The following is a 27454-nucleotide window of genomic DNA, read 5'->3' as shown; positions in this document are numbered from 1 at the left end:
AAAACCCCACAGCTCATGAATTTTGAATTCTAGCATACTTCTTTTCAGTAGCTGAAAAACCATGTGCCATAATTTAAGATGCACTCTAAGAGGAAAAATAATGCTCACTTGGAAGCATTTCTAAAGGGGAAACTCATTACTGTAACTGAGCTATTCAGGATTATGAAAAAAATACCTCCACAGAATAATTCCTAACCCAAGGAAAGTTGGAATTCAATGCTCACCATAACAGTAAGAAGAAATCTACCTCCACACATGATTATTCTTTAACACTTGTAAACTGATCTTAAAGAACTAACTGATCTGAAAATGAAATTATGAGATAAGATTCTTAAAGTACTCTTTATTAATATCATTCAAAGTTGTAGAAACAACTTTGTGTAATATGAAGGCACAGGAAGACAATTTTGATAAAATATTCCAATTAAACAGTAACTTACAGTACAAAAGACAATTTTAATATGCACATACAAACCCCAAATGTCTCATTCAAAAATATTTCACCAAGAGTTCATCAATATTAATGGGCAATGACTCAAAATATAAATTGTCATTGTACAATAAATATCTGATAGGTGCAAATTGAACAAACTTTATTGCTTTCCACGTAAGTGTTTTCCCTGTAGGTTTTTTTTTTCCTAATTCTAGATTCGTTTCCGAATCAGCTTTCTCAATATATTTGAGAGGGAACTATAACCCTTAAACCAAGTCTAACCAGGGACATTTGGTAGTTACAAAACTACCTCAAGTACTAATCAGAGCTGGCAGTGTTTTCGATTACCATTTAACAATCAAACAACTAAATCAGATAATGTGCAGGGTGTTTAAAAATCAACATCACTGATACAACAAGACTTGCGTGGCAGCTAGTGTTATTTAATCTCAAATTTTCAATGCATTTTCTGCAAATAAGTGTATTTTGACAAAAAAGTAGTGTGAAGCCTATTTAAAGACTCATATCTGAAGGGAAAGAGGTTGCAGCACAACTGGTAAAACGGTCTTCCAACAGCAAAACAGCAAACAGGAAAATAAAAGCTGTAAGTGTCATATTAGCTTCTGAAAACAAAATTAAGACAAGTGAGCTGCAGTAAAGTATGACTACATATGCAAAATGGATTCAAAGTGAAAAATCTAGAGCTGTGCAAAACAGTCATTAATACACTCATCTAACAAGTGAGAAAATTTTTGCATTTTTATATAGCGGTACGTCCCCCAACCGCACTCCCCAGCTTTGAGAAAGAAGAACCAATCAGTATTGAATTACAATTTGCTTTTTCCTTTCACCCTGTTCCTACAGCAATTTTGGTATAGCAGCAATTCCCCTCTCTCTTTGCAGTAGTATATGATAGCCATGCTGACTGTCATGAATGGTTGCGCATACCCTGCTCATTCCAAATTGTTTAATATCATGGTTTTAGTTAATTTACAACTATTACTTTTTTCCGTTTGTTACTGCTGCAGGCAAAAAAACCACCCATAAATATCCTACAAGTATTTGCTTGGGAGTCAAATTTTATGACACTTCAGGTAAACGAAACACTACAGTAGCTATTGTATAAACAAAATCAAAACCAAAAAATCTTCCAAGAAAGTAAATCATTTTGGTAGTGATTGCTCCCATAAATAAAAATTTGCATAAAACATCAATCTCAGGTTTACACTAACCATTAAAGGGACCATTTTTACTGCAATTCAAATAGTAAAACTTATTTCAAGGCAAGGTCTCTAGCAAGAACATGGCATAGTCAGTTTAACGACTAAACCGATGGATAAACATTCAGTAAAATTCTTTACATTGTGAATTCAGCAGAATTGGGAATGATACAGAACAAATGCTAGCCTGCTAGGCATTTTCTTAAGTTTAAATCTGGATTTTCCTCAAGCACTACCTAGTAGCTTAAAGTTTCTCAAAGAGTAACTAAGGTCCCACTGAAATCTGAATTTTCACAATGGATTAGTATTACTACAGTACATGGTTTTGCTTTAGGACTAGTCTAGGGACTGATACACAACCATTTTCTTTGGTTTATGCTTTACTACACTGGACTAGCGATCTTATTTTTAACCTACCCTCAATTCCTACTGATTTTTCCTATATTTTCCCCTCAAGTTAAAAATGACTGTTTGCTCACACAAACGATTCCCTGTTGAATAGCTATGTGTACATACTTGCATGGAAGGTTGAAGTTTTGTACAGTAACTACATCATCAAGTGATACCTGCAACACCAGAACTACAAAAATCAAATATGAATGTATTACGGTTCATATGACAGTTGAGTCTGCTTTTTGACGATATCCTTTTTAAAAATGTAATACACACAGTAAGATACAGTGGTAAGAACTTAGATTAGACAGTAAACATGGGAATCCCGCACTCATAGTAATATACTGCACAGTATTAAATAAAACTTGTTAAATCTGAAACAATGCAACAGACAACTAGATTTACCTGCATGTATGTAAATGCCATTTCAGTAAGATGTTTGAACACAAAAATGAGACAATGACATCCGGAAAAAAGCCTTTAAAACAGGCCATCAGTCTAATTTGACTTTCCAAGTAAAAGCATCAGTTTCACAAAATTGTGATACTAATGCAGTTTTATGTAAAGTACCCCTTGACAGACAAGCTGTCAATTAAGCTATCACAGTCTTATCTCATCTGACTCACTCCTGAGGCAATCAGGGAGAACAGTCAATAGTAGCTCAAGTTTTAATTAGATAAGTACCTTGTCTGTTTACAGAGGACCATCCTCTAAACACCATAACATTTTATGGCATTTATATAATTGATCAGATAGTTTAATTTTTTTTAAAAAAAGTTTCTCTCTTGAATATGTGAGTTCAAAACCTCATTTTTCCATGTGTCTTTGCGATAGTGTTTTAGCCAGTGTTACAAAAAGGTGATTAGTTCACCATGAACTACCTCACATTATTACTTAATTGTGCAAGATATTCACGTAGTTCTTTTGCAGCTTGGAATCTACCATATCGCTTCTTTGGGTTGGCACACTCATCCAGCAAGGCCTCAAGTCGGCCATCTTTGGCAATTTCAGCTGGAGGGTCATGAAGTAGTCCTCCAGAAGTGCCACGCCAGGTGGCATGTCTGGACAAAAGGTTCTGACAAATAGCATAGTAATTGTGGTCCACTGTGGCACGAGCACAAAGAATCTCTTTTGAGAAGGACAAGCAAGCTTCTTTATCACAGTCATCAAACTTGCTCTCGTACCATACATCCCAGTTTTCAGGTTTATCTGTAAAACAAAGATGGCAAAATATCATGGGTGAGATGGAAGAAAAGCAGTACCTTTCATACCAAAATATGACTAACGGCTTAGTTTAAAGGAAACCAGTAACTAGAGTCAGGAGCAAAAAAAAATAATAATATTATTATTATTATTATTATTATTAATAATAATAATAATAAAAGTTTATTTGCCAAAAAGAACATAGTTTCAGTAGACCTAAAATCATTCACAATTATGACCAAACTAAAGAATAGAAATGTCAATAGACCTAAAATCATTCACAATTATGACCAAACTAAAGAATAGAAATGTCAAAACAAAACAGTTTTAACCCAACTCAATTTTTTTATTTCAGTTTTGGGTATTTTATTTTAACAAAAGCAAAGGAGGATGAGATTCACAAAACAGCATGAAGAGAAGTGAGCTGGCAGCGCCCTCCTTATAACTTTTAGCCCAGTGCTTAGGATGCTGATCTGAAATGTGGGAAATTCAGCAGAAGGAGAGTTGAACATGATGTGCAGAAGAGATTTGAACTTGCTCTCAAACAGTATGTCTATACTACCCACCGGATCGGCGGGTAGTAATCGATCTATCGGGGATCGATTTATCGCATCTCGTCTAGATGCAATAAATTGATCCATAAATCAACGCCCATACTCCACCTGGGCAGGAGGAGTAAGCAGTATCGACAGGGGAGCCATGGCAGTCAACTCACCACTCTGAGGACAACCAGGTAAGTCAAACTAAGATACTTTGACTTCAGCAACATGAATAGTGTAGCTAAAGTTGAATATCTTAGATCAACCCCCACCAGCATAGATCAGCCCTCACATTACAGGAGGGTGCCTTAGCCACTGGGCTATAGGATATTTGGGTATGGGCCTCAATCTCTCCGCTTGAAGCTGCTCTAGGTCTCAAAACTAATTAAAGTCAAAGTCACTGCTCCAGTGACGATTTATAGCCTCATGGTTAAGGCATCCCCTAAGGATGTGGGACGTCCAAGTTAAGTCTCTGCCTGATGTCATACAAATATTTAAGCCATTATCCCTCAACTTTTCTAGTTAATTGCTAGCTAAATTTTTGTAAGGAAACCTTTTTTGCACATAAAATTTTTAGCTGTAACCTGCATTTCAAGAGTCCTTAGACGTACCTTATTAGCATTTCTATAAGTACAAAACTACAAGTTAAACTCTAAATATTAAGTGGAATTTATAAAGTAATGATAACTTAAGGATCATTAGAAATGCTAAAAGGCATCAGGCAGTGAACAGCAGGATGTTATAATTACTCTACGGAATCTAGTTTCCCATAAAAAAAAGACAAAAAAGACACACTGATGACTCTCTCCCCTAAGTACTATATTTTAACTATATAGACCCTTTAGAACTTCACTGGAAACCCAAAATATTGCAGATATAAAAGGGTGCTTAATTATAAATTTTTATGTTGTAGCTAAGCCTTGATTTCATCCCCCACAAATCATTTATATCTGAAGAAAAAAGTGACCTGACTCCTCCTCCCTAGATAGCTGTTAATTTTTTTCTGCTTAGAGCTAACTTAAAAAAAAAGTGAAATCCAGAAAGTCATCCAGAGTTTGTGTAGGTGCATTAAGTGATAAAGAGTAAACAAATAGGAGAAATCAAACTTTCGACACTTTGCTCAGGTATACATAGCAGAACTCCTGACGAGTGTTGCAACAGTATCCTGGCAACCTTCCTTCTCTAGAGACTTCAGTCTAACAGAAAGTTTGCCTCTGACAAAAATAATTACCTTGATTACAAATGGGAAATAGCTGCCTTGAACGATTCAAGATTCAGTAGGATACAGCAGCTCCCTCAGAGTTTCCTGGAAGAACTGATATAGGACCAAGCTTCCCCCTGGAAGCTACAAACTATTGCCTGGTTTGAGACAATTCCTCTTATTAGAGGGGGAATCAACTGTGTCTCCCCTCTTTTGGAGCCCTTAAGCACCTGTATTGCCTGATGTACACAGAAGACAAACCAGTGTTATTGGAAAGCACTCTCTGGTCTAATAGTTAGTTTACATTTATAGTGCACTTACACTGTTGTTCTGACAGCAAGCTACTAAAGGCCAAGGGATGGCTGTGATAAAAACACTGAAGTCATTATGAAATGAAAGTTAGACTCAAAAGATAAGAAAAAATAGATTCTGAAAAAATTGATTCAAATTTAGCTAATTAAATTACCTCAAATTTGAGAGGTGAACAGAAAAATAAGAGTAGACATTCATATACTAAAGTAATTGGATTGGGGGCCTACAAACAAATAGATTATGGACCCCATGTATGGATTTGCTATGGCAGCAACCCCAAACACTAATTGGGCCAGCCTTAAAATGTAGACACTTACTGTCACCTCAAAAGTATAAATATAAAAACTTCTTTACTGTCCCAATTTTCCAAAAAGGAAAACTAGACACCTTATTAACAAAGTGAGACATGAAGTTTCCAATATATTTCCCTACACTTAAACATTACTGGGCTTGGGAGAGGGGAAAAAAAAAAAACAAACAAAAAAAAAAACCACCATGTGTGCGCACGTCTGAGTTTGTGGAGTCAGTACTGAAACTGCAGGATATCCAACATATTGAAAAGGATTTATTGGCATCTCCTGCTGAGATTTGATCTAAATACATTATGAGAAATATGGACTAGTTAGTGTTATTAAAAAGAAAATATTGCTTTATATTGAAAGACTGCACAGAGTGGAAAATGTAGTCTAGAAATTCAGTGATATTAATTGTATTTGCAAAGTTTGAAAATCCACACATCCCAGGCAAACAGGGCTACTGCTATGAACTCCTGTAGAATTTAAGTTTTTATTTTAAAGGATTCCAGTCCTTAGACTCGTAAAATTAACCTATTCAGTTGAAGAAATTATAAACCAATGTAATGCTGTCTAAGTCTACAGCCTGACTATTCCAATGCCTCTATTGCTACCTTGAGTTTCTGCAGCTTGCAAAAGATGGACAAATTTTCACTCTTGCTATTCAGAACTCTGCATCAGAGTGTTACTGAAGAGATTCTGTCAATTTTTCTTGGCTGCTGCTTGGTTAAGTTCTGAGTTCAGCAGAGGTAGTCACTGACACTATTTACGGGAAATGAGGGCCAAAAGACAGTCTGGAACAATGGTAGGACAGACATCCTCTCTCATAGCAGCCAGAAGATTGGTGAGGGGTAGAATAGCAACGGCTTCTATCCTCACAGCAGCCTGGAGGCTCAGGATGGGAAAGCCAGAGGAACCAAGAAATTGAAATAGAACGTTCCTTCTTCATTATAGCTATTGGAGAGTTATTGGAAGGAAAGGATATCAAGTTAGATACCTATTAGCTGGAGGCTGTTATAAGTCAAGGGATAACTGGAATCCCAGCACTGTCCTTCACTCAGTAGCTGAGGGATGGAACCAGTTTGCTCCACCCCAAGCGTCACCAAGAACAGTGCAGAAGTAACCCCAATTCAGATGTTACATTATATATAAATAAAAGGGGAGAAGCTTTGCTGAATCAAGTAAAGAATGCAACAATGGGAAAAAAGCACATGACTTGAGACTGAAGGAAAAGAAAGTTTGAAACACAGGAAAAACAACATTATAGGGAAAAGGTGGAGTGAAGCCACTTTGACCCAGGCCTGGTCTACACTATGCGTTTAAACCGATTTTAGCAGCGTTAAACCAATTTAACAGTGCACCCATCTGCACTACAAGGCCCTTTATATCGATATAAAGGGCTCTTTAAATCGGTTTCTGTACTCCTCCCCAACGAGAGGAGTAGCGCTAAAATCGGTATTACCGTATCAGATTAAGGTTAGTGTGGCCGCAAATCAACGGTATTGGCCTCCGGGCGGTATCCCACAGTGCACCACTGTGACCACTCTGGACAGCAATCTGAACTCGGATGCAGTGGCCAGGTAAACAGGAAAAGCCCCGCGAACTTTTGAATTACATTTCCTGTTTGCCCAGCGTGGAGCTCTGATCAGCACGGGTGGCGATGCAGTCCCAAATCCAAAAAGAGCTCCAGCATGGACCGTACAGGAGATACGGGATCTGATCGCTGTACGAGGAGACAAATCTGTTCTATCAGAGCTCTGTTACAGAAGACGAAATGCCAAAGGATTTGAAAAAAATCTCCAGGCTACACGGTGCTGCGTGACAAGCGTAATGGAAAGCCAAAGAATCAAATGGATGCTCATGGAGGGAGGGAGAGGGTACTGAGGACTCCAGCTATCCCACAGTCCACAGCAATTTCCGAAAACTATTTGCATTTTTGGCTGAGCTCCCAGTGCCTGTAGGTACAAACACATTATCTGGCGTGGTTCAGGGTATAGCTCGTCAATTTACTCCCTCCCGCCACCACGTGAAAGAAAAGGGAAAGAAATTGTTTCTTTACTTTTTTCAGTGTCACCCTATGTCTACTGAATGCTGGAGGTAGACACGATGCTGCAGCAGTGAAGAGCAGTATCCGCTCTTCTCCTCTCCCCGGTGGCAGACGGTACAATATGACTGCTATCCGTCGTCACCATCAGCCTGTGAGTGCTCCTGGCTGGCCTCAGGTGAGGCTGGCTAGGGGTGCCTGGGTAAAAATAGGAATGATTCCCGGTCATTCCCAGTAGATGGTACAGAACGGCTGGTAACCGTCCTCCTCATAGCAACTGGGGGCTGAGCTCCATCAGCCCCCTCCCTTTCCCGTGTAAAGAAAAGATTCTGTACTGCCTGCACTATCATAGCAGCGGGATGCTGGGCTCCTCTCCCCTGCACCGCTTAATGTCCTGCCTGGACTGTCATAGCACTGGGAAGCTGCCTCCCCCTCATTTTATCTCACTAACAAGTCACTGTTTCTTATTCCTGCATTCTTTATAACTTCATGACACAAATGGGGGGGGGAGACACTGCCACGGTAGCCCAGGAAGGTTGGGGGAGGAGGGAAGCAACGGGTGGGGTTGTTGCAGGGGCATCCCCCTGTGAATGGCATGCAGATCATCATTTCTGCGGGATCTGACACGGAGCAGCTGTGCTCTCTGATACACTGGTTCTCTAGTACGCTTGCCCCATATTCTAGGCAGGACTGACTATTTTTAGAAACCATAAAGGAGGGATTGACTCGGGGAGTCATTCCTATTTTTGCCTTTGCGCCCCCAGCCAACCTCAGCCAGGGGCACCCATGATAACAGCAGACGGTACAGAACGACTGATAACCGTCTCTGCTATCATGCAAAAGCAAACGAATGCTGCTGTGTAGTGCTGCAGTAACGCCTCTGTTAGCGGCATCCAGTACACATACGGTGACAGTAAAAAAAAAAAAAAAAAAGCTGAACGAGCTCCATGGTTGCTGTGCTTTGGCGTCTGCCAGGGCAATCCAGGGAAAAAGGGTGCAAAATGATTGTTTGCCGTTGTTTTCCCAGAGGAAGGAATGAGTGCCGATATTTACCCAGAACCACCCACGACAATGATTTTTGCCCCACCAGGCACTGGGATCTTAACCCAGAATTCCAAGCGGCGAGGGAGACTGCGGGAACTATGGGATAGCTACGGAATAGCTACCCACAGTGCAACGCTCCGGAAATCGATGCTAGCCTCGGACCATTGACGCACACCGCCGAATTAATGTGCTTAGTGTGGCCGCGTGCACTCGACTTTATACAATCTGTTTTACAAAACTGGTTTATGTAAAATCGGACTAATCCCATAGTGCAGACGTACCCCACTAAAAAAAGATTGCAACAACTACTTTTAAGCATGATTAGCAGGTATCAAGTAATTTTGCCCCCCACACACACACTTTGTGTATTTGTACAACAGGAATACAAGCAATATAGGATTCAAGTGATTCTTGTATATACCTGAGCATCTGTTAATTTTGATTTCTACAAGTATGTGAAAGTTCTATAGTTTTGTTATTTAGCTAATTCTCCAAATAGTGTAGTAATTGAAGCTCCTGTTTCAGAAACTCACAACAGCTTCATATCCTTTTAAGACAAATTGTAAAACATGAAGCAAGATGGACATGAGAGGAAGAACTTACTCTGTTTGATTAATCTTTTGTCTGCCACCAGAACATTTTCTGCATCTACAATGATAACTTTCCCATCTCTAGGACCAACTGCAAAGTTGTCAAAGCTGACATCAAGGAGGTAGAGTGCAAATTCAAAGTCATTGTTTGTCAGTTGTTCTGCTATTTCCATTAACTGCCAGGCCAGGTCCACTCGTTTTTCCCATGGTGCATTGAAGTAACTCCACAATTCTTCTCCAACATAGTTGACGGCCACCATTCTTCCACATGCTCCCAGGTACTTTGCAAATGGCCAGCCCTCATCAGATGGAAAACTCTGTATATGAACAGATTTTTTGTTTTTTTGTTAGTAGTGAGTAAACAGAGGAACACCAATATATTTTAACAGGCTGAAATGTGTGCAAGATTGAAGACTATTGAGACTCATATTTACAACAGGTGATTACGCTTACCAGAACACATTTTTGCATTTTGATACCATTAAGAATACCTACATATACTATTTCTAAAACTAGCATCTAGCTTTTGTATGCATATTTTCCTATGTCAGAATTGATTATCTTTTGCCTTTGGTGTTTTATATACTGTGACTCCTGCTATGGCACTAAATGTGATCATATTTTCTGATAACATTACTTTGTTCTGTAACCCAGGTCTTTAAATAGAAGCTTATGAACTATTTGCTTTGTGTTGTATATACATTAAGTTCCTCTTATTAATTAGACTTCCTCTCTTCTGCTTTCCCTTTTGTTTCTTCCAAATCTGATAGGATTCTTGTTGGTCTTCCTTGAGGACCTTACAGAAAAAAAATTAACCAATATTTTAGTATACAACAAAATGTAGGATGTTCTGTTCTTCCATTTTCCCTTAATCCTCCATCTTAGTTTATTTCAATGTATGCAGATTTTTAAAATGGAAATAGTAATATAGATAGTATTGTGTAGAACAGGCTCTCAAGAAAACAACAACTGTCTAGGTCAGGGGATGGCAAACTTTCAGAAGTGGTGTGCCGAGTCCTCATTTATTCACTCAAATTTAAGGTTTCGCGTGCCAGTAATACATTTACATGTTTTTAGAAGGTCTCTTTCTATAAGTCTATAATATATAACTACTGTTTTATGTAAAGTAAATACAAGTTTTTAAAATGTTTAAGAAGCTTCATTTAAAATTAAATTAAAATGCAGAGCCCTCTGGACCACTAGCCAGGACCCGGGCAGTGTGAGTGCCACCGAAAATCAGCTTGCCTACGGCACGCGTGCTATAGGTTGCCTACCCCGGTCTAGGTAGTAAGAGCATACTGAAAACAATAAAAAAGTTGTTAAACAATGTGTGCATGTTTGGGTATATTTCATGCAACTAAAAATATCCGAAAATCCACAAGACCAAGATGAGCTACTTAACACTTTTGCAAAGAAGAACTGAATACGAGGCATCAAGAAAATCCAAAATTAATATTAAAGGTCAGAAACTGAATTATAGACCTCGCACTCACTGAGAATAAGCACATTCCAGTCAAAATTTGACTAGTTCTAAAATATTAGTTGCAAGTGCTAATATACCTCTAGCACCTCTACCATAACTACGTCACCAGATAGTGATAAAAACATCAGTTTCCTTGAATGGAACTATTATGCAGCAGCATCTAAAGTTGCATTGTATTACTGATTTCCGTTTAATAGGAACTTTAAACCTTTCTTTTGTAAAAGTCTCTGAAATCCAGCACAGCACAGCCACCACCACCACCCAGTTCAGGGGAGGAGGTGGTGTACCAGTCAATGAGATAGTTCTCTGAACTCCAGCTCTTCCTCAAGCTCATATTCCAACGCAATTCACTTCTCTTCTTAAATAGTTCAAGCCATGAATCCAAACCCAAAGACACTCAGGGAGGAGCTGCTGGATACTTGTCCCAGCCCCCACCTCATTTAAAGTAAGTTATCAGAGAGCTTACACAGTCATTTCAGGCAGAGAACCCGGGCCTCTAACATGACAAACCCCAATCTTATCCACTGCATCAAGATGCCTTTCAGAGTGACACAAAACAGTCTGCTTAGTCTCTCTCTAACCACTATAAAACACATTCCTCAGAGTCAGGGATGGTGATCAGGAATCCTGGATTTTAATATAATCTACTGCAAAGGTTTCCCACTAGGAAAGTGAATGCCAAGTCCTCCTTCAGCAGCCAGCCATACAAGGGTCTTGCAATTACTTTGCTTTTTGAGCTGCCAAAGGTCTATGCTACGGGTCTGAAGGTGATTGACCTATGGCAGGGAAAATACATGAGATTCATATATGGAAGACCTCAAAATATTTGTTTTAACTTAACTATGGGAAGAAATCACCAAAATACACATTTCACATTTCAGCCATTAGGAACAATGTTTGCTTGTATAATCTATTAGTCAGAGTATGTGTTATGTGCACACACACACTCCCAATGTCCAATCCAAAGAAGATGCAAATCTGATAGGCTCTTGAAGTGAGAGCTGTCTCTTTAAGACAAGCTGTAAAGAGTGATGCCTTTAGCTTTGGAGGTCACTGGTTGTCCTTGGCTTAGTGTTGGCCAAGATGGCAGCTGTCACACTCACAGGTATCCCACCTTCTCAGTTGAAAGCTGAGAGATATGCTTCATCCTGGCAGGGATAAAGCACCCCGAGGAAGGGGAAACAATACGAAGACCTGCTGGGGTAATGCACACATGAAGTCAGTTGCTGCAACTTGTCCTGGTTGTATCCAGAGGTCCATGAGAAGCTACAGAGTGTTTCAGGAAGCAAGTAACAGACTTCTTTAGATGTTCCCTCCAGCTAACAGTTTATGTCATCAGTACTAAATATGAAGGGTTGCTCTTAGCATACTTACTTCCAGTAACTTTAAAATGGGGATAAAGTTTATGGCAACGCTACAGAGCTTACAGGGGCGTAGTTACAGTAACTCCTCGCTTAACATTGTAGTTGCCATATATACTTGAACATAAGTCGGTTCATTTACAAGCCAACCCCCTCCCCCCAAAATGGAGAAGTAAAAAGGGAAAAATTTTATGACCCGTTTATAAGCCAACCCTATAATTCAGGGGTCAGCACACTTTGGCTCCTGGGCCATCAGGATAAGCTGCTGGTGGGCTGAGACGGCTTGTTTACCTCAAGCGTCCCAGCGCCAGCTGCTTACCCTGACGGGCCGAGACAGCAACTGGTGGAGACTTTTTTTTTGGGGGGGGGGGGGAAGAAGCTGTGGGTCAGGGGAGTAACCCCTGTGACCACCCCCCACATGACCCCACCCCTAGCCCAGGACCCCCACACTCTCATCCCATCCCTTCCCACCTTATCTGGGGAGGGCCAGGGGAGGATGTCTCTAGTCTGGCTGGAGCTGCAGCGGGCTGGGCAGCGTGGCCGCAGCCTGCTCTGGGGGGCGGGGCCGAGCGGCATGGCTGCAGCTGCTTTGGAGGCTGGGGGGAGAGCAGTGTGGCTAGATGCGGAGAGACTCTGACCCTACCTCTTCCCTTCTGGTTCTATTGGCTGTGCTGCCTCTCCTTGCTCCCTCTGTTGGGGGGAGGGGCCGTGTCCTACCTCTCCCTCTCTATACCTGTTCATAAGCCGACCCCCTTCCCTGCTGCTTCCTTTTTTATTAAAAAAATAGGGCTTATGAACGAGTATATAAATGCTACTGTAAGTCAAACGATATTAAGTGAATCCAATTTCCCCATAAGAATTAATGTAAATTGGGAGGGGGGGGGTTGGTTCCAGGGAATATCTTTTGTCTGGCGAAAAAATTCTCTACACACACAAAGTTTTAAACAATTTAATACTGTACACAGCAATGATGATTGTGAAGGTTGGTTGAGGTGGTGAAGTCAGCAAGTGGGATATTTACCAGGGAATGCCTTGCTGCTAAATGATGAACTAGCACTCAGCTGAGCCCTCAAGGGTTAACACATTGTTAATGTAGCCTCACGCTCTACAAGGCAGCACGAATGGAGGGAGGAGGCACAGCATGGCAGAGAGAGAGAGAGAGAGAGAGAGAGACAGACACACACACCATGTGAGAGTGCGAGTGCTGACCACTCCAAGTACATTGATCTATTTAAATAGATCAACAAGTTGAGACAACAGCTGCTACCAGCAAGCTCCTTCCATCCTGAGCCCTGTTGTGTCACCCCGCCCCCGCTCCCTTCCCTGCTCTGTGGAGATGAGATATAGGTGCAAGGGGAAACCATGACATTAGCAGCCCTCTTCCCCTTCCCTCTCACCTCCCCACCCCACAGCAGGCAGGAGGCTCCCAGTAGCAGTTCCAAGGCAGAGGGCAGGAGCAGCACACAGCAGTGGGAGGAGGGACAGCTGAACTGACAGGCAATTGATAGCCTGCTGGGAGGCTGCCGCACAAGGAACTTAGGGGAGCTGATAGGGTGCTTGCAGGCCCACCTTGGTTCCAAGCCCCCACCAGCTAGCTCCAACAGGCTGCTTTTCCTGCAAGCAGTGGACAAAGCAGGCAACTGCCAAATGACAACTTTAAAGGAGCATGTTCTCTAACTGATCAATAAAACAATGTTAACCAGGCTGATGTTAAGTGAGGAGTTACTGTAAGCCAATGGGAGACAGCTCTTCCATCAACTGAGGCTATGTCTACACTACCACTTATGTCAACAAAATGTATGTCCCTCAGGTGTATGAATAAGTCACCCTTGAGAGATGTACATTACATGGACCTAAGCACTGGTATAGACAGCACTATGTGAGCAGGAGAGCTCTCTCCCGTTGGCATAGTGTCTTCACCACGTGCGCTGCAACGGCGCAACTGTACCAATACAGCTGCAGCACTGTAAGTGTAGACATGCCTTTAATTACTCCAACCCCCATGAGCAGTGGTAGCTTTCCCGCCAACATAGCACTGTCCACACTGGCATTTAGGTTGGTGCAACTTATGTTGCTTAAGGAGTGGGTTATTCACGCCCAATAGTGACATAACTAATACTGACAAGCTGCAGCATATACATAGCCTTTTTGAAACACATCACAACCTCTCTTTCCCTTAAGGATCGTCAGCACAGTTAGAAGCAACTTCAGCATTAGTTTCTTCCTGTAACTCCCAAGCAGTAGGAGCACCTTTGCTTATCTATCGAAGTCCATGAAAACAAAATAAAAATAAAAACTAGGAAATTATCAAATAAAGATTAGATTTAGTGACAGAGTTGCACCAGGATGAAGCCTATCCACTCAATGCCTGAAAAGCATGGAAATATTAAAATTAAGATAAAAGACTTGGGCAGTCTTTTCAGCTTCATATTGTTATCAATAGCATTACAGGCACACTCATACTCTATGTTTTCACTTCCACCTTCAAATGCATGCCAAAAAGTAATATGTTTCCTAAATTAACTCAACTTGAATATGAGAGATATGTCAATATTAAAGCATGAGATCACTGTTCAAGTTTCATGTTTTGAGTGCAAGTTTGATGCAGCGAGGATACAAGTTCCTTTTTGGTATCTATTAGAGAGGGAAGCCTTATGGAGTACGTTACTGACAGCCCTGTAGTCAATATGTATGTGTAAAGGAATGCACAACTTCACTTATTTCCATGTTTTTAGGTTCTGGGTGAATAGGGTGCATCCTGATGCAACCAGAACTGTCAATAAATAGTTTTTGTTTACTATACCTAAGGATTTTTAGATCCTTATGGAGACTCTAATCTTGACTCACTTAAGACTAAATGCCATATTATCATCATCAATATTTATATTACCATAGTGTCTAGAAGCCCGAGTCATGGACCACTTAAACAGGGATTCAACCTTTGTTTCCTTTCTATAAGAACAGAATACCCTTCCCCTAACCCCCCCCCCCCCCCCCAAATTACAGGACTAATTTTGAGTAAAGAATAGGTTTTCTTTGAATTTACAAGTAAATCCATTAGTTTAAATTAAAATTAAACCCTGGGTCTTTAAGAAATCTAGAAATCTTCAATTTTTAATTTGTCCTGAACAGAACACCACAGACTCTTCAAACTTTCCATATAGTTTGAAATCTCTTGTGTACTGGCTAAATTTGACAAAAATCAAATAATTAAGTTATCTATTGCATATAACTGCTATTATAAAAGTTACAGATAGGCTCAGGTAACTCTTAAGTGGTGCCATTATAAGATTGAAAGTACACTAACAACTAGCCTCCATTCTGCCTCTACACTGGGATTCAGAAATTTATCTGAACCCCACTTTACAGAGCATGTCTCACTAATAGTCCTCCAAGCCAATAATTAAAAATTAAGGGTTAATTTAACAAGTGTGCTTGAACTGGTTTGCAGTGCAAAGCAGCAGCAAACACAGCTTGGCTGGCTGGTGTAATCTGGCTGCTTTGGTGTACTGGTGAATTTATTCTTACAATTAAAAAATATATATTGTTGATACAGTGTATCTTCAAATCATAAAAAAATATTGCATAGTTGCATATTCTCTGGGTTTCTTGATTAGTGTCCTACATTAATTTAATCGTTAAAAAACTAAGGAAATTCCCAAACAAAAACATCTATGTTGAAATGAAGTAAAGACTAAGAGTACATCTCTTTTAAATGGTTAAAAAAATAAAATTAAATTAAAAAAAATAACACCAGTTTCCTCTAATCTAGGACTACAAACACTGAAGTGTCTTAAATATAATCATTATCACTACACAGCATCACTACAGGCTAAAGTTAAAGTTGCCTGGATGTCTTAGCTGTATTTCCATACTGTATCATGTCTGGATTTCTTTGAAGGGCATCCATAGCTGTTAGATAGGAAGGGTGGCTTACTGCAAATAGCACTGGACTAGGACTCTGGAAACTTGACTCTGCCAATGGTCTGCTGCGTAACCTTAGGTAATTTACTTTACCTCTGTGCTTCTATATCCTCATTTATAAAATTTGGATAGGATACCTACATCCTTTATAAAAGCACCTTTGACTCTACAGATGCAACACTGTAAGGGCTAGGTATTATTATTTCATGACATCATTACAGGGCAAAATTAAGATTCTACTTGTGTGAAAGGGCCAGTTATATTGATTCAAGGCTTGAGAAATCCAATCATCCACTAACTGATGGCAAGAAAATTGCTGGATTAGAGGGTTTAAGACATTAATGCCTGCAAAATTTAAGCCCTTTTAGGTTCTAGACTTATGATTGGGAAGGTAGCCTTCCTAAATGTGAAGGAAGCGTAAACCAATGCAGTGCTGTCTTCTTGATTTTATAGACATTTTAACATTTGTTGCCGTTCCTGCTTTTGCTAAACACCACGAAAATGAAGTTAACAAAAGTCTCTGGCCAATGTCATTGCTGCTTTAACTCTGGATCACAGTAAATACCAAGAATCAGTCTGCTGTTACAGCAGGAAGGTGGAGCTAATTATTCACAGGACAGGCCCTGCTCCTCCTCCCACTCCACCTCAACTATACTGAAAAAGAGCCGGGGGAGGATTAACGCAAGGGATACCTCACAACACTGCAGCTGCCAGGAGGCTCTCAAAGAGGGGAGACAGCTCCTTCTCCCTTCCAGCAGCGGTGGGGATCGTGGAGCTACAAATTCATAGTATACCTACCACAGACATCCATAAAAGAGCCAATAGTTTAGTCCTGGGTCAGCATATGTAAGAATCTTGGGACACTCTCCCTTTCCCAGTAGCTCAGATAAGAGAAGCAGGGGCTGGCCCCTGTGCTACTTACTAAGAGGTTGCCCCTGAATCTCACTGCTAAGCTAGTCCATCCTTAATCTTTTACAGTCAACATTTGGATTGTATACACACATGGTAAATTTCTCCAGTCCCACTCTAATGCATCTGGATCTGCACTCTACTGCAGTCACTGTTCTTAACCTGAATTTACTCATATTTAACAAAAAAGAAATTTTAGCAGTTTGTGTTCAATTCTAATTTACACAATTTAAATGATTTTAATAGATTTTCACTAAGTACAAGACATTTTATCATTGTGTAATCATTGAAAAGGTTCTAAGAGAGTTTGCACTTTAGCCATGAGTTCAGCCCCATACTCAATGTTTTATAAAGAAAAGCTGACACAGAATTCTAATAATGGTTTTATTAATACCATAGAGAGAGAGAGAGAGAGAGAGAGAGAGAGAGAGAGAGAGAGAGAGGCAATACCTCCTCCCTACTCCTATTCTAGATTCCCCTGCTTATACATCCAAGGATCACTTTAGTTCTCTTAGCCATAGCATCAAACTGGTTTTCAAACCCTACACATACTTACTATGAGGTTCAGCACGATCAGTGCCTCATGCAAGAGATTCTAGTACTGGCTTGGTGTATTTAAAAAGTGAATCTTTCAAACATAACCACACATCATATTGTAAAACAGATATTTATATCTTTGTGGCAACAAAACGATCTTCTGACAAGAAGAGTAGAGGGACTCCTGCCAACATCTGCACATGTACAAACAAGCTCTCTGCTTCTGGCTCCTTTCCAACTGGCATGTAATAGCCACATCTACACTTTATTACCCAAATCAGTAGCACAAGAAGGGTATTTAAAAAAATATGTACGAGTGTCATATTCAGCAGTTTTAGATTCACTGTGATTTTTGACAAGAATTGTTAACTGGAGTGACGATTTGTCCTCTTTTTAAGCAGAGGTGTAACTTTTGGTACTTCATTACCTTTTGAAAATATTTGCATAAAGAAATTATTATATCTGCTACAACAAGAAAACAAATCTCACTTTGTATTGTTTTAAAAGCCAAAAAATGCATACAAATAATAAAATAAGATTCCCATTGCACATGTTTAGCTACTGTTAGAAACAAAAGCTAAAATAAAAAGGTTGCTAAATTCTTTACCTACTGAACTATAAATAGCACAGTTCTGAACAAATGCTTGAATTATTAGTATTAGGTGCACCTATATAATTAAATATTTATATAGGTTTGAAAGCAAGCTTACTGTCAGATCTGCAGCTAAACAAAATAGGGTTAGCATGAATCTAAAAAGCTCTTCTGCCCACAGCTCAAAAACAGCTACTTGGTTATAAAGTGTGCAACTTTGAGACACTTGCTAGCGCACATTTTACACTCAGTCACGATAGCAGACCAGAGAAAAAAGTGTTTAATCAGCTCTTTAACAGGTTCATTTTTAATACAGAGTCACTAACAAAAATTAGAATTAAGGCAATATATAGCGTAAGAGAATATATTAGTATTTTTCCACCTGTAAAGAAATTCTCATTCTATGAGTGAAGATATGTATAACAGTCAACTGATAAAAAAAAGATTGAGTCAGTTAACCTGCTGGAACAACTCATTTCCATTATTCCAGCTGACATCCAAGACATTCCACCTAACAATTTAAATGTTCCTAATCACACTTCTTAATAGCAGTGGGAAACTCACTTTCAAGCACTATTTTAAAAAAGAAGAGACTATAAAAGAATACTTATTTTTTGATAAGGTAAATAAATACTATGTTAGTCCAGAAAAGGTGTAGTTATTTATTTCATGTAATTTACCTCACCCAAGTGTAATCTACAATACAGTGCGGTTTTGTCTATCCCCTTCAGGAACAGAAATCAAGTACTCCATTGCAACTTTGCCATAAGCCCTATGTAGGTGGCATCACAGCGTTGCACTGACCTTGGAGCACTTGTCGCTTGCAATGAGGAAGCTATGTTGGTATAATTTCACTGACACAAAAACATAGCATAGTACATGGCTTCTCTACAGAAACTACCGGTAAGTCAGGGGCCACTAGAATCCAAGGTTCTTAAGGATATCAAGAAAAGCAAATCTGTGGACAAAGTCTCTTGCTTTTCAAGGAGAAGATCTCATTTCAAATTTTGCAAAAGCTAGAAGATACCATGGATGAAACTCGGAGCAATGAAAAACAATCCTGATTCTTACGTCTGAAAGTTATTCTTACGTAAGTTAAACTCAGTGGTACGTGTTTTGGGGTCTTTAGAGGTAAATGTATGTGCCTGAAGCTGCCACAGAAGAAATAAATGCCAGATTCACCAATCTCCACTTACTTAGCTTCCATGCTTGGATTCTGCCTATACAGCAGTGTAAAAATGGACAGTCTCTTGAATCACTTTACAGAGTTACTAGATGAGGAAGAAAAGGAGTGCATATATCAATGATTGGCACAAAAACATCAACTCCAATCCAAAAACATCAATTCCACACATAAGTATGTATGCCTGTTTAACAAAGCTTTAACCATCAAGACATTAGCCTTTCAAGATGGTACTTTTTATTTTAAAAACAAAACAAAACAAAAAACACTGATATTGTGACTTTTTCCCAAAAGCCTGCCCAAATAAGCCCTCCCTGCCCCATATGCAACAAAGCACATTAAATCACTTGATAAAGGTATGAATGAATGGCCCAAGCAGAGACTCTCCCTCAGGTTATCTACTCCACACACCCATTTGATAGGGTGCCTACGACAAAGTTCCATGGATATAGTGATATGCTCCCATTCTGCAAGAAGCTCTGCATTGTAAGGGTACGTGGATGAGATCCATATTTAGGATTTAAGACAGCACTGATCAGCTCTAGATTGCAAGCCTGACAATTACCACCCATAATATTTTGGAATCAATTTTCATTTGAGTTTGAAACAAGTTAGATACCCTCTGTTCTGACTCAGTCTTATCTGGTTGTAACAGTATCATTTTAATTTATATTAAGGCTAAGACTAAACTAAACAGAAAAAAAAAAAGAGGCCAACAGACTGACACTAAAAACTATTAAAATAAAAAAAACAAGCAATCTTAGTATTTGTTCAGAACAAGCAAAATACAAACAAATATCTGTAGACACTCACAGCAGCAACAATTTTTATTGTAGGGCATGTCTACACTTACATAGCTGCAGAGGCACAGCTGTACCAGTACAGCTGCACCATTACAGCACTGCACCACTGCAGTGCATATGTTAAAAGACACTCTATGCCAACAGGAGAGAGCTCTCCACCTGGCATAGAAAACACTCCCACAAGTGGCATAAGCTATGTTGGTGAAAGAAGCTCTCTCAGTGACATAGTGCTGTGCAAACGAGTGGTTATGTCAGTGTAACTTACATCGCTCAGGGGGATAGAATATTCATACCCCTGAGCAATATAAGTTTTGCCAAAATAGGAGATATTGTAGACATAGGGTTAGTTTACCTGCCAGTTTTAGGCTATAGCCTAAAACTGAGAAAGCCACAAGTTTTCCAGTTAGACAACCAAAATGCCTGCTAGCAAACAGATTAAGTCAAAATTATTTTGACATCCTGACTAAAGGAATAAAAAGAAGATTTATTTGTGTAGAGGCAGAGTGCAGATATTCATACAGGTAAAAAAAAGCAGCCCATCAATTTTTGAAAATGAGTTCAGTGTTTCATGTCACTATGTAGCTGTTTGTAGATAAAAGGTTGTACTAAACAAACACCTGTCACTAAAAACTGTGTGGCAATAACTAGAATTGTTTTTGTTGCCACACAGAAATGAAACTCAATTTACAATCTTAGTCTTAGACCGGAAAGAAATAAACATTTATATAAAATGTATGTTAAAATATCAGTTTCAGCTATAAAACTACTATTTATTAAAATGCTTGCCTATGTATTTCAAGCAAGGGCTGTTTTGTTTTTAAACAAAATAGACAAGTAAAAATTTTTTAGTTGGAGATGTAAAAAATATTTATGAAAGTGTTATCAATAAAGTTTATATTTTGAGAGTCTAAAATTTTTTCTTCAACCTGCCACATAAGTGGATGAAACATGCAACTTCTAACCAGATAAATCCTTTCTTATTGTTTAAACACAGAACATATTATGGAAGAGTCAGTGAAGCTGATAATACTGTTTTGGTATTCAGAAGAGATGTGAAACTGTACCAAACCATATGCAGGTGTCCTGCAATTTGTTGTACTATAAAGATTAGCATGAACGAGTGAATCAAAAATAGAGTCAGTCTACAAAAGCTTGTTTAAGATGTACTAATAAGGATTAAGTAAAATCCTGCTACTGCAAAAAACATTAGTATTTTCACACTAGACCTCAATAATTAAATTACGTAAGTTGTGTTTCCTTAACTTCTATGACTTGTACAGAAGTGTACCATGCTTAACTGAAGGGTAAAGTAGAACCTTCAAACTCACTAAAGCAAAAGCTGTCAGTCAATTGGGACAGTATGCGCTTCATAAGCACTGCCACTTTAGGAGTAATCCATATGCCAAATAGGCTTCCAGCTAAGCTTCCAGTCTCTGATAAAAAGTTTCATAATCCCTAAGTCACTAGATTTAGTAGATGATTAAAGTCACCTTTTCCATTATAAATCTAAGTTCAGTGCCTAAACGTTTATATATAGTTACAGCTGTAAGTTAATGAAAAAGCGCAGATCAGTAAGGCACAGATCTGAAACTGAAAGCATTTCCTCCACCTGAAGATGGAATATGCTTTTTGTGCATATTAAAATTAAGCAGAGAGAGTTTTTCAGGGGATAGCCCACAGAACACCATTTGGTAGAGTCTTCCTTTGTACTGGCTGGCAACAAACAGCTAACATTGATTACTATTGTTAATCACTTCAAAGTTTTTATTTACAACCGGGAGAATCATCCAAGAAGAGAAAATTCTGAGAACAAATCTCCAATTCCCACTCCTTCCTTACCCACTGTAATCAAAACAAGTACTGAATATTTTAGCTTTATAAAATAAAAACCTCCAAACCTTTCAACAAATCTGAAAGCAGCACAACTTTACTTCTTACAAAGTAAGAAGGATCTCCTACATGCTGCTGTCACAGTACAAGTTTCATGATAGAGAAAACAGAAATTCTTATCTATATTTTTCCCCAGTTAATATTCTTCTGATAACTGCACTTATTAACATTGAAAAGAGTGAAGTGAAAGCTAGATGTGAAGTCTAGTTAACTCAAAAAAAGTTAATATAAAAACATTTGTTACGTTCCAAGTTAGAGTGACTGACGTAGCTTCTTATTTATGATTTGAAAGAGCATCCAACTTCAACAAGATTTCCCAAAGATCTAATTTTATGAACTTTCAATACTGCTGAAACTAAAACTGGACAGAATTCCTCTAACAGACTGTTTTCTGATGGAGAATGCCAATTCATAGAATTCGAAACATGTTGCAGAGACAGTTCAATTTTGACAAAGCTGCCATCAAACACAGATAGAGTTCCAATGGAAGCATCTTGCCAGCCAGCCTGACAGACTGACCAGAAGCTGAAAATCTGGAAGCCCTGGGAGTCCCAGCTCCTAAGCTCTCCAACAGCTCACCAGGCAGGCTGCCCTCAAATCCTAGCTCCCAGAATCCCATTTCCTATGCACTTTACCAGGTGGTATGATGGGCAGCTGGAAGCCTTGCAAGTAATGGCTTCTAAGCTCTGAGGTTCCAGCTCTTCAGCAGCCTGCTGTTCCAAAAGTCAGCAGCTCCACAGCTGTCTGCCAGATAGATTTCCCAGAGCCAGTACTCCATTCCCTTTCAGAAACAATTTGAAAATGTTGGGGGGCAGGGAGGGTGTTCCAAATGATAACAAAACTGTTTCAAATATCAAAATCCTCCACAAAACAGAATTATTTTTCCTCTTCTCAGATCAAGTTAAAGAGATGGCCAACAACATATGCTGAATTAAAGGCAATGTGTGCTTTTTGTGGGCAGCATGTCATGTTTAATTGCTCAGATACGTTCTGACACTGTAACTTTAGTATTCCACATGGTTAAATTTATCTACACAATACTGGGTAAAACACATGAATTCAGCTAGCTAAGTTACCATCTCCATCCATCCTCTAATCATAATTCGAAAGAGAAAATTCAGTTACAACACATACATATTACTATCTAATTCACAGAAAAGGTCAAGTTGTCATCAGTAAATAAGATCAACAGGACATATGGAAAGATTTGTTTTCACACTATTCCACATTCACTGGTTTCTGTCCTCAGGACAGTTTCTCTCTGGAAAGTTGCTTTTAAAAGCAAAAACAAAGTTATAGAATTGTACAAGTTACTGAATTCTAGCACTATAAAGTAATCAAAACCGGAAAGCTTGTTTCCTTTAGAGTAAAATCCAGGCAACTGGGAGGGGAAAAAAATCTTAGTAAATCTATGCCTACTCTACTCACTCTTGTCATGTGGATTTTTACAGAGTGAGTATCTCATGATTAACAGGCCACATCATTTATAGAAACCTCCAATACAGAACTTATCCAGAAATCTCAAGTTACTATTTTTAGTGTGGCTACCTATGTGTAAGTGTTGAGATATTTCATTATTTTAAACTTGATCTGCAAGCATTTTCCAGAATAACTGCCATTAAAATGCTGATACATTTAAGTCTAATTGGTTCAGTCATGCAGAAAGTTACTTCACCTTTCCTAAAATCTGCAAAACTCAAAATAAATTATTTGATGGGAATGTGATAGGAATGCGTAAGGAAGCATTTAAAGCTGTACTAAGTGGTGTAAGTATCACATTTCTTTGTAGTGCTAACTTTCAAAACTAAGACTCACACTGAACTTTTATTTACATTTGCAAAAACATTTAGGAGTAGGCTTGGTATAGCACAATCTACATTCACAGCAAAAGCCATATGTTAAAAATGGATACCAACTAAAAATGATCACTTCTGCCCAATTTTTAACACTACTGTTACCATTTACACTATAATTGAAAGGCCAGAGGAAAAAGTTATTTAATTTCTAAGTCTATTTGCTGGATGCATTTGACAGCACTCTGTCTAATGCATTTTACTATGTTGTCAGTGTGCTCCCTTCTGTGTAGGTGTTTCCCCACAGGAAAGAGGAAGGGAAAACTCATCTTAAATATAATAAGTCAATTGTAAAATCTGAGAAATCACCAAGCGGACTGAACGGGTGATCGAAAAAAAAATAAGCCATTAAAAAAGTAACTACATTTCAAGTTCAAGTTCATGATACCTCTAAATAAATTAAAATGAATGCGTCTTTTCTTAAGCATTCTAGAAATGACTATAGTCGAGATTGGCTTACATTTACTGGAAGTTAATCTCCACAGCACTAGCTATTTGACAATCAACTGGATGCTTTTTCGCCAAATATCTAGCAATACGCCAGAGGTTTATTATAGAAATTCTATGATAATGTGTTTACTGTATTAAAATACACTTACAAAGTTCCCCTTTAGGTATTAATTAGGTGAAACCAAAGGACAGTAAAAGACAAAAATGGTTAGAAAAAAAAAAAATGACTGGACTAAAATTCAACTCTAGTAACTTCCTACATGCATACTTAGAATGTTCTCAATAGTGTTGACAGCTTAATGTAAACAAGGGGTAGCAACTGTTCAGTGTAAGTAGCATTTATGCAAGATAAAATAACTAGTATTACAAACAAGAGATTAATAGTTTTCCACAAATTTGCATCTAATGTCTGATCAAAATCAAAGTTTCTCAAAACAGACAGTGTACATTCTTGTCAGCCAAGTTGAGAAGGGATGTAAAACTCTAGTCTTATTTAGATATAATTAAAGCACAGAACAGTTAAAAAGAGCTGTCATTTAGAGTGCTGCTTTACCATCAGGCTTTATCTCACTGATCGGTTCAGATACAAATAGTCATATATTGCAATAAATGTACGTTTTACTTCAAACAGTAACAAAGGAGCTTGATGTACTTATGCGAAGAGTTAAAAGACTAATAAAACACTGAGATGGACTCTAACAATGACAGAGTTTATAAAAAAGGAACAGATGTCCCAATCCACATATACTAAACCTGATCCCAAGAAACTCATCAGCTAAGGTATTTGTCTGACAAAAGTTTTAAGGACTTCTCAAATTATTAACGTGATATGGGCCTGGGATTAAAGCCATCTACTAACAAGACAAAAAGATAAATATACCACTACCCGCTTCTTTTTTTTAAACGTAGACAACAGTGCTGCTAAGCCTGCTACCTGCAGAGTAGCTGTTTCTCTTCACTCTCTCAGATGATCGCCAAAGAATAGAAGAAAGCTTTCCACCGGAGGCGGGGCAGTGAAAAGAGAATGAAATCTTCATGTTTCCCCGCCACTAAAGAGCTATTACAAAATAAGGGAGAGGGGCGCTAAAGCGGAGCGTCCCTTCTGGAGAATAGTCGGGGAAAGAGCTAAATGAGAAGATAACCCAAACACCCAACACAGCCCCTGCCCAGTGTCGCTCAGCATGGGCAGAGCAGACTCCTTCCCCGGCGTTTCAAGGCAGTTTTAGGAACGCAGCTCGCTGTTCGGGAGAGCGTTTGGGGAAGATGAAGCGTGGTGTTAGCGCCTTCCCTTGACTACGTTTCCCAGGAGGGTTTGCACCATCTGCCCTGCTCAAGCCACGCACGGCTCTACTCTCCCGCCTCCGCAAAGCAGCCACCCAAGGCACTGCTGGCAACGTGACCACAAAGGGGGCGCAGACGATGCTCGGCCAAGGCCAGCGCTTGGGTGGACGGGCACTTACCTGGCAGCAGGGCTGGGCAAGGGACAGGAGGGGAAGGAGACGGGACACGCTCCTGCAGCACCAAGCAGGGTGACTAGACTGGCACCGACCTGTGTCTCTAGGCTGGGCCAGCGGGAGGAGATTAGCATCGCACCCACCCCCTCCCCGGAGCGCTGCGCGCGGAGGAGGGAGGGCAGCTCGGGTGGGGCGCGGTACCTGCGCGGAGGGGGTGGGGCGTTACCTGCAGCACCAGCGGCTCCGGGTTGAAGGCCAGCGTGATGAGCAGCTGCATGCGCTCCGAGTCCTTGAGGTTGCGGAGCAGGAAGCTGCCCGAGTCCTTGGTCTCGGCGTAGCGGCGGACCAGGCGGTCGAGCAGGCGCTGCGAGGGGCAGTGCACCAGGTCCGACCAGCCCTCCACCACGTCGGGGGTGAGCAGCCGCACGTCGCCGTTGATGCTGGCGAACTCGGTGGCGTGCAAGGCCTGCAGGAGGTCGCAGCGGCCCCTGCCGGTGGCGCGGCGGCAGATCTTGGTGTCGATGTCGGCGAGCTCCTGCGCCGAGCCCAGGCGCTTGAGCACAACGCGGCGGCTGCCCTCGCGGGGCTCGCCGTAGCGCGCGAAGTAGACGTTCTTGACATTGAGAAAGTCGAGCAGGCGCAGGCGGCCCCAGCTCTCCAGCCGCAGCTGCCCGTTGAGGAACTTGCGGCACCAGCTGGTGCCCCAGCAGGCCGGGCACTTATTGAGCTGCAGGAAGCGCCGCTCCGACAGCTCGTTGCGCTGCAACGAGGCCAGCAGCGAGTGCGTGTTCAGCACCAGCGCCGCCGCCAGGCTGCCCAGCACCGCCAGCTTCACGTAGCGGTACAGCCGCCCCAACTTCAGCGACACCAGCCGCAGCATCGTCCCGGACCGGGGCCCCCCTCCCCGCCGCTCCGCACTCGCACGCAGCTCCGGCCCCAGCAAACTCTCCGCCGCGCGGCTCGCCCGATAAAAGGCAGCCAAGTTACTGAGGGGGACGGCAGGGGGGAGGGGGCGGTGCCGTGAGCCCGCCGGCCTGGACCGCCCCGCCCCGGGGAGGAGCCACGCCACCGCCGCGCGCGCTCGCAGGGCGGAGCGCAAGTGCGCCTCCTCCCTCCCCCCCGTGCGAGGGGTGGAGCCTCACGCGCACATTCTCTGCCGCGGTGGGGGAGCGCGTGCACACCTACCCCTGGCAAAGAGGCGGGGCCGTCGCGCGCGCGCGCGCGCGCGCGCTCGAGGGAGATGGGGGCGTGGAGCGGGAGCAGGCGCGCGCTGAGGTGGAGCCGGGCAGGTGGGGAGGGGCGGGAGCGTAGTCCCCCATCGCAAGCAGAAGCAGGAGCGCGGCTGGCCCCTATGTCGGGCCGCTGGCTGAACCGGCTCGGGGCGGACGGGGCGCAGTGTGAGCCGCCATGTTGTGCTTACCCCTTGCCCGCCTGGCAGCAGGGCCCCGTGGGCAGGTGGCTGTCCCTGGCGCGGCTGCCCCTGCACTGAGGCCCGAGGGAGGAAACACTTCGCTGGACGTGGTGCTGCTGCTGCTGCCCGTACGTGCCCGGCACGGGGCTGCCCGGCTGGGCTCGTATGTGCCCGACAGTGCCTTGCGTCGGTATGTGTCTTTGTCTCGCGCACGCGGGGTGCCTGGTTGTTGCACCCCGAATCTAGCCCAGATCAGCCGTGTCCAGACACTTTCCTGGCTATTGCACATTAACGCTACGTTCTGCACATGGCAAGCGTGTGTTGCTAACGTC

At 41.1% G+C, this 27454-nt stretch overlaps 1 protein-coding gene across 2 annotated transcripts; it reads right to left on the bottom strand.

Annotated features, from left to right (window-relative positions):
* Positions 1–323: 323 nt before the first annotated feature.
* Positions 324–26720, bottom strand: DIPK2A (divergent protein kinase domain 2A). Of its 2 annotated transcripts, none has more exons than XM_050966039.1 (3): positions 25938–26720; positions 9286–9589; positions 324–3255 (listed from the first exon to the last, which is right to left on the bottom strand). In XM_050966039.1, the coding sequence occupies exons 1-3, from the start codon at positions 26589–26591 to the stop codon at positions 2924–2926; spliced, it is 1290 nt and encodes a 429-aa protein (XP_050821996.1). In that variant the 5' UTR covers positions 26592–26720; the 3' UTR covers positions 324–2923. The 2 variants fall into 2 exon arrangements, with proteins under 2 accessions (XP_050821996.1, XP_050821997.1); XM_050966040.1 differs by lacking the exon at positions 25938–26720 and adding an exon at positions 25192–25900.
* Positions 26721–27454: the final 734 nt, after the last annotated feature.

The sequence above is a fragment of the Gopherus flavomarginatus genome, chromosome 8 (assembly GCF_025201925.1).
Source record: "Gopherus flavomarginatus isolate rGopFla2 chromosome 8, rGopFla2.mat.asm, whole genome shotgun sequence".
Classification (NCBI taxonomy): Eukaryota; Metazoa; Chordata; order Testudines; family Testudinidae; genus Gopherus; species Gopherus flavomarginatus.
The sequence above is the reverse complement of the archived record's forward strand: the minus strand, read 5'-3'. Positions and strand labels throughout refer to the sequence as shown.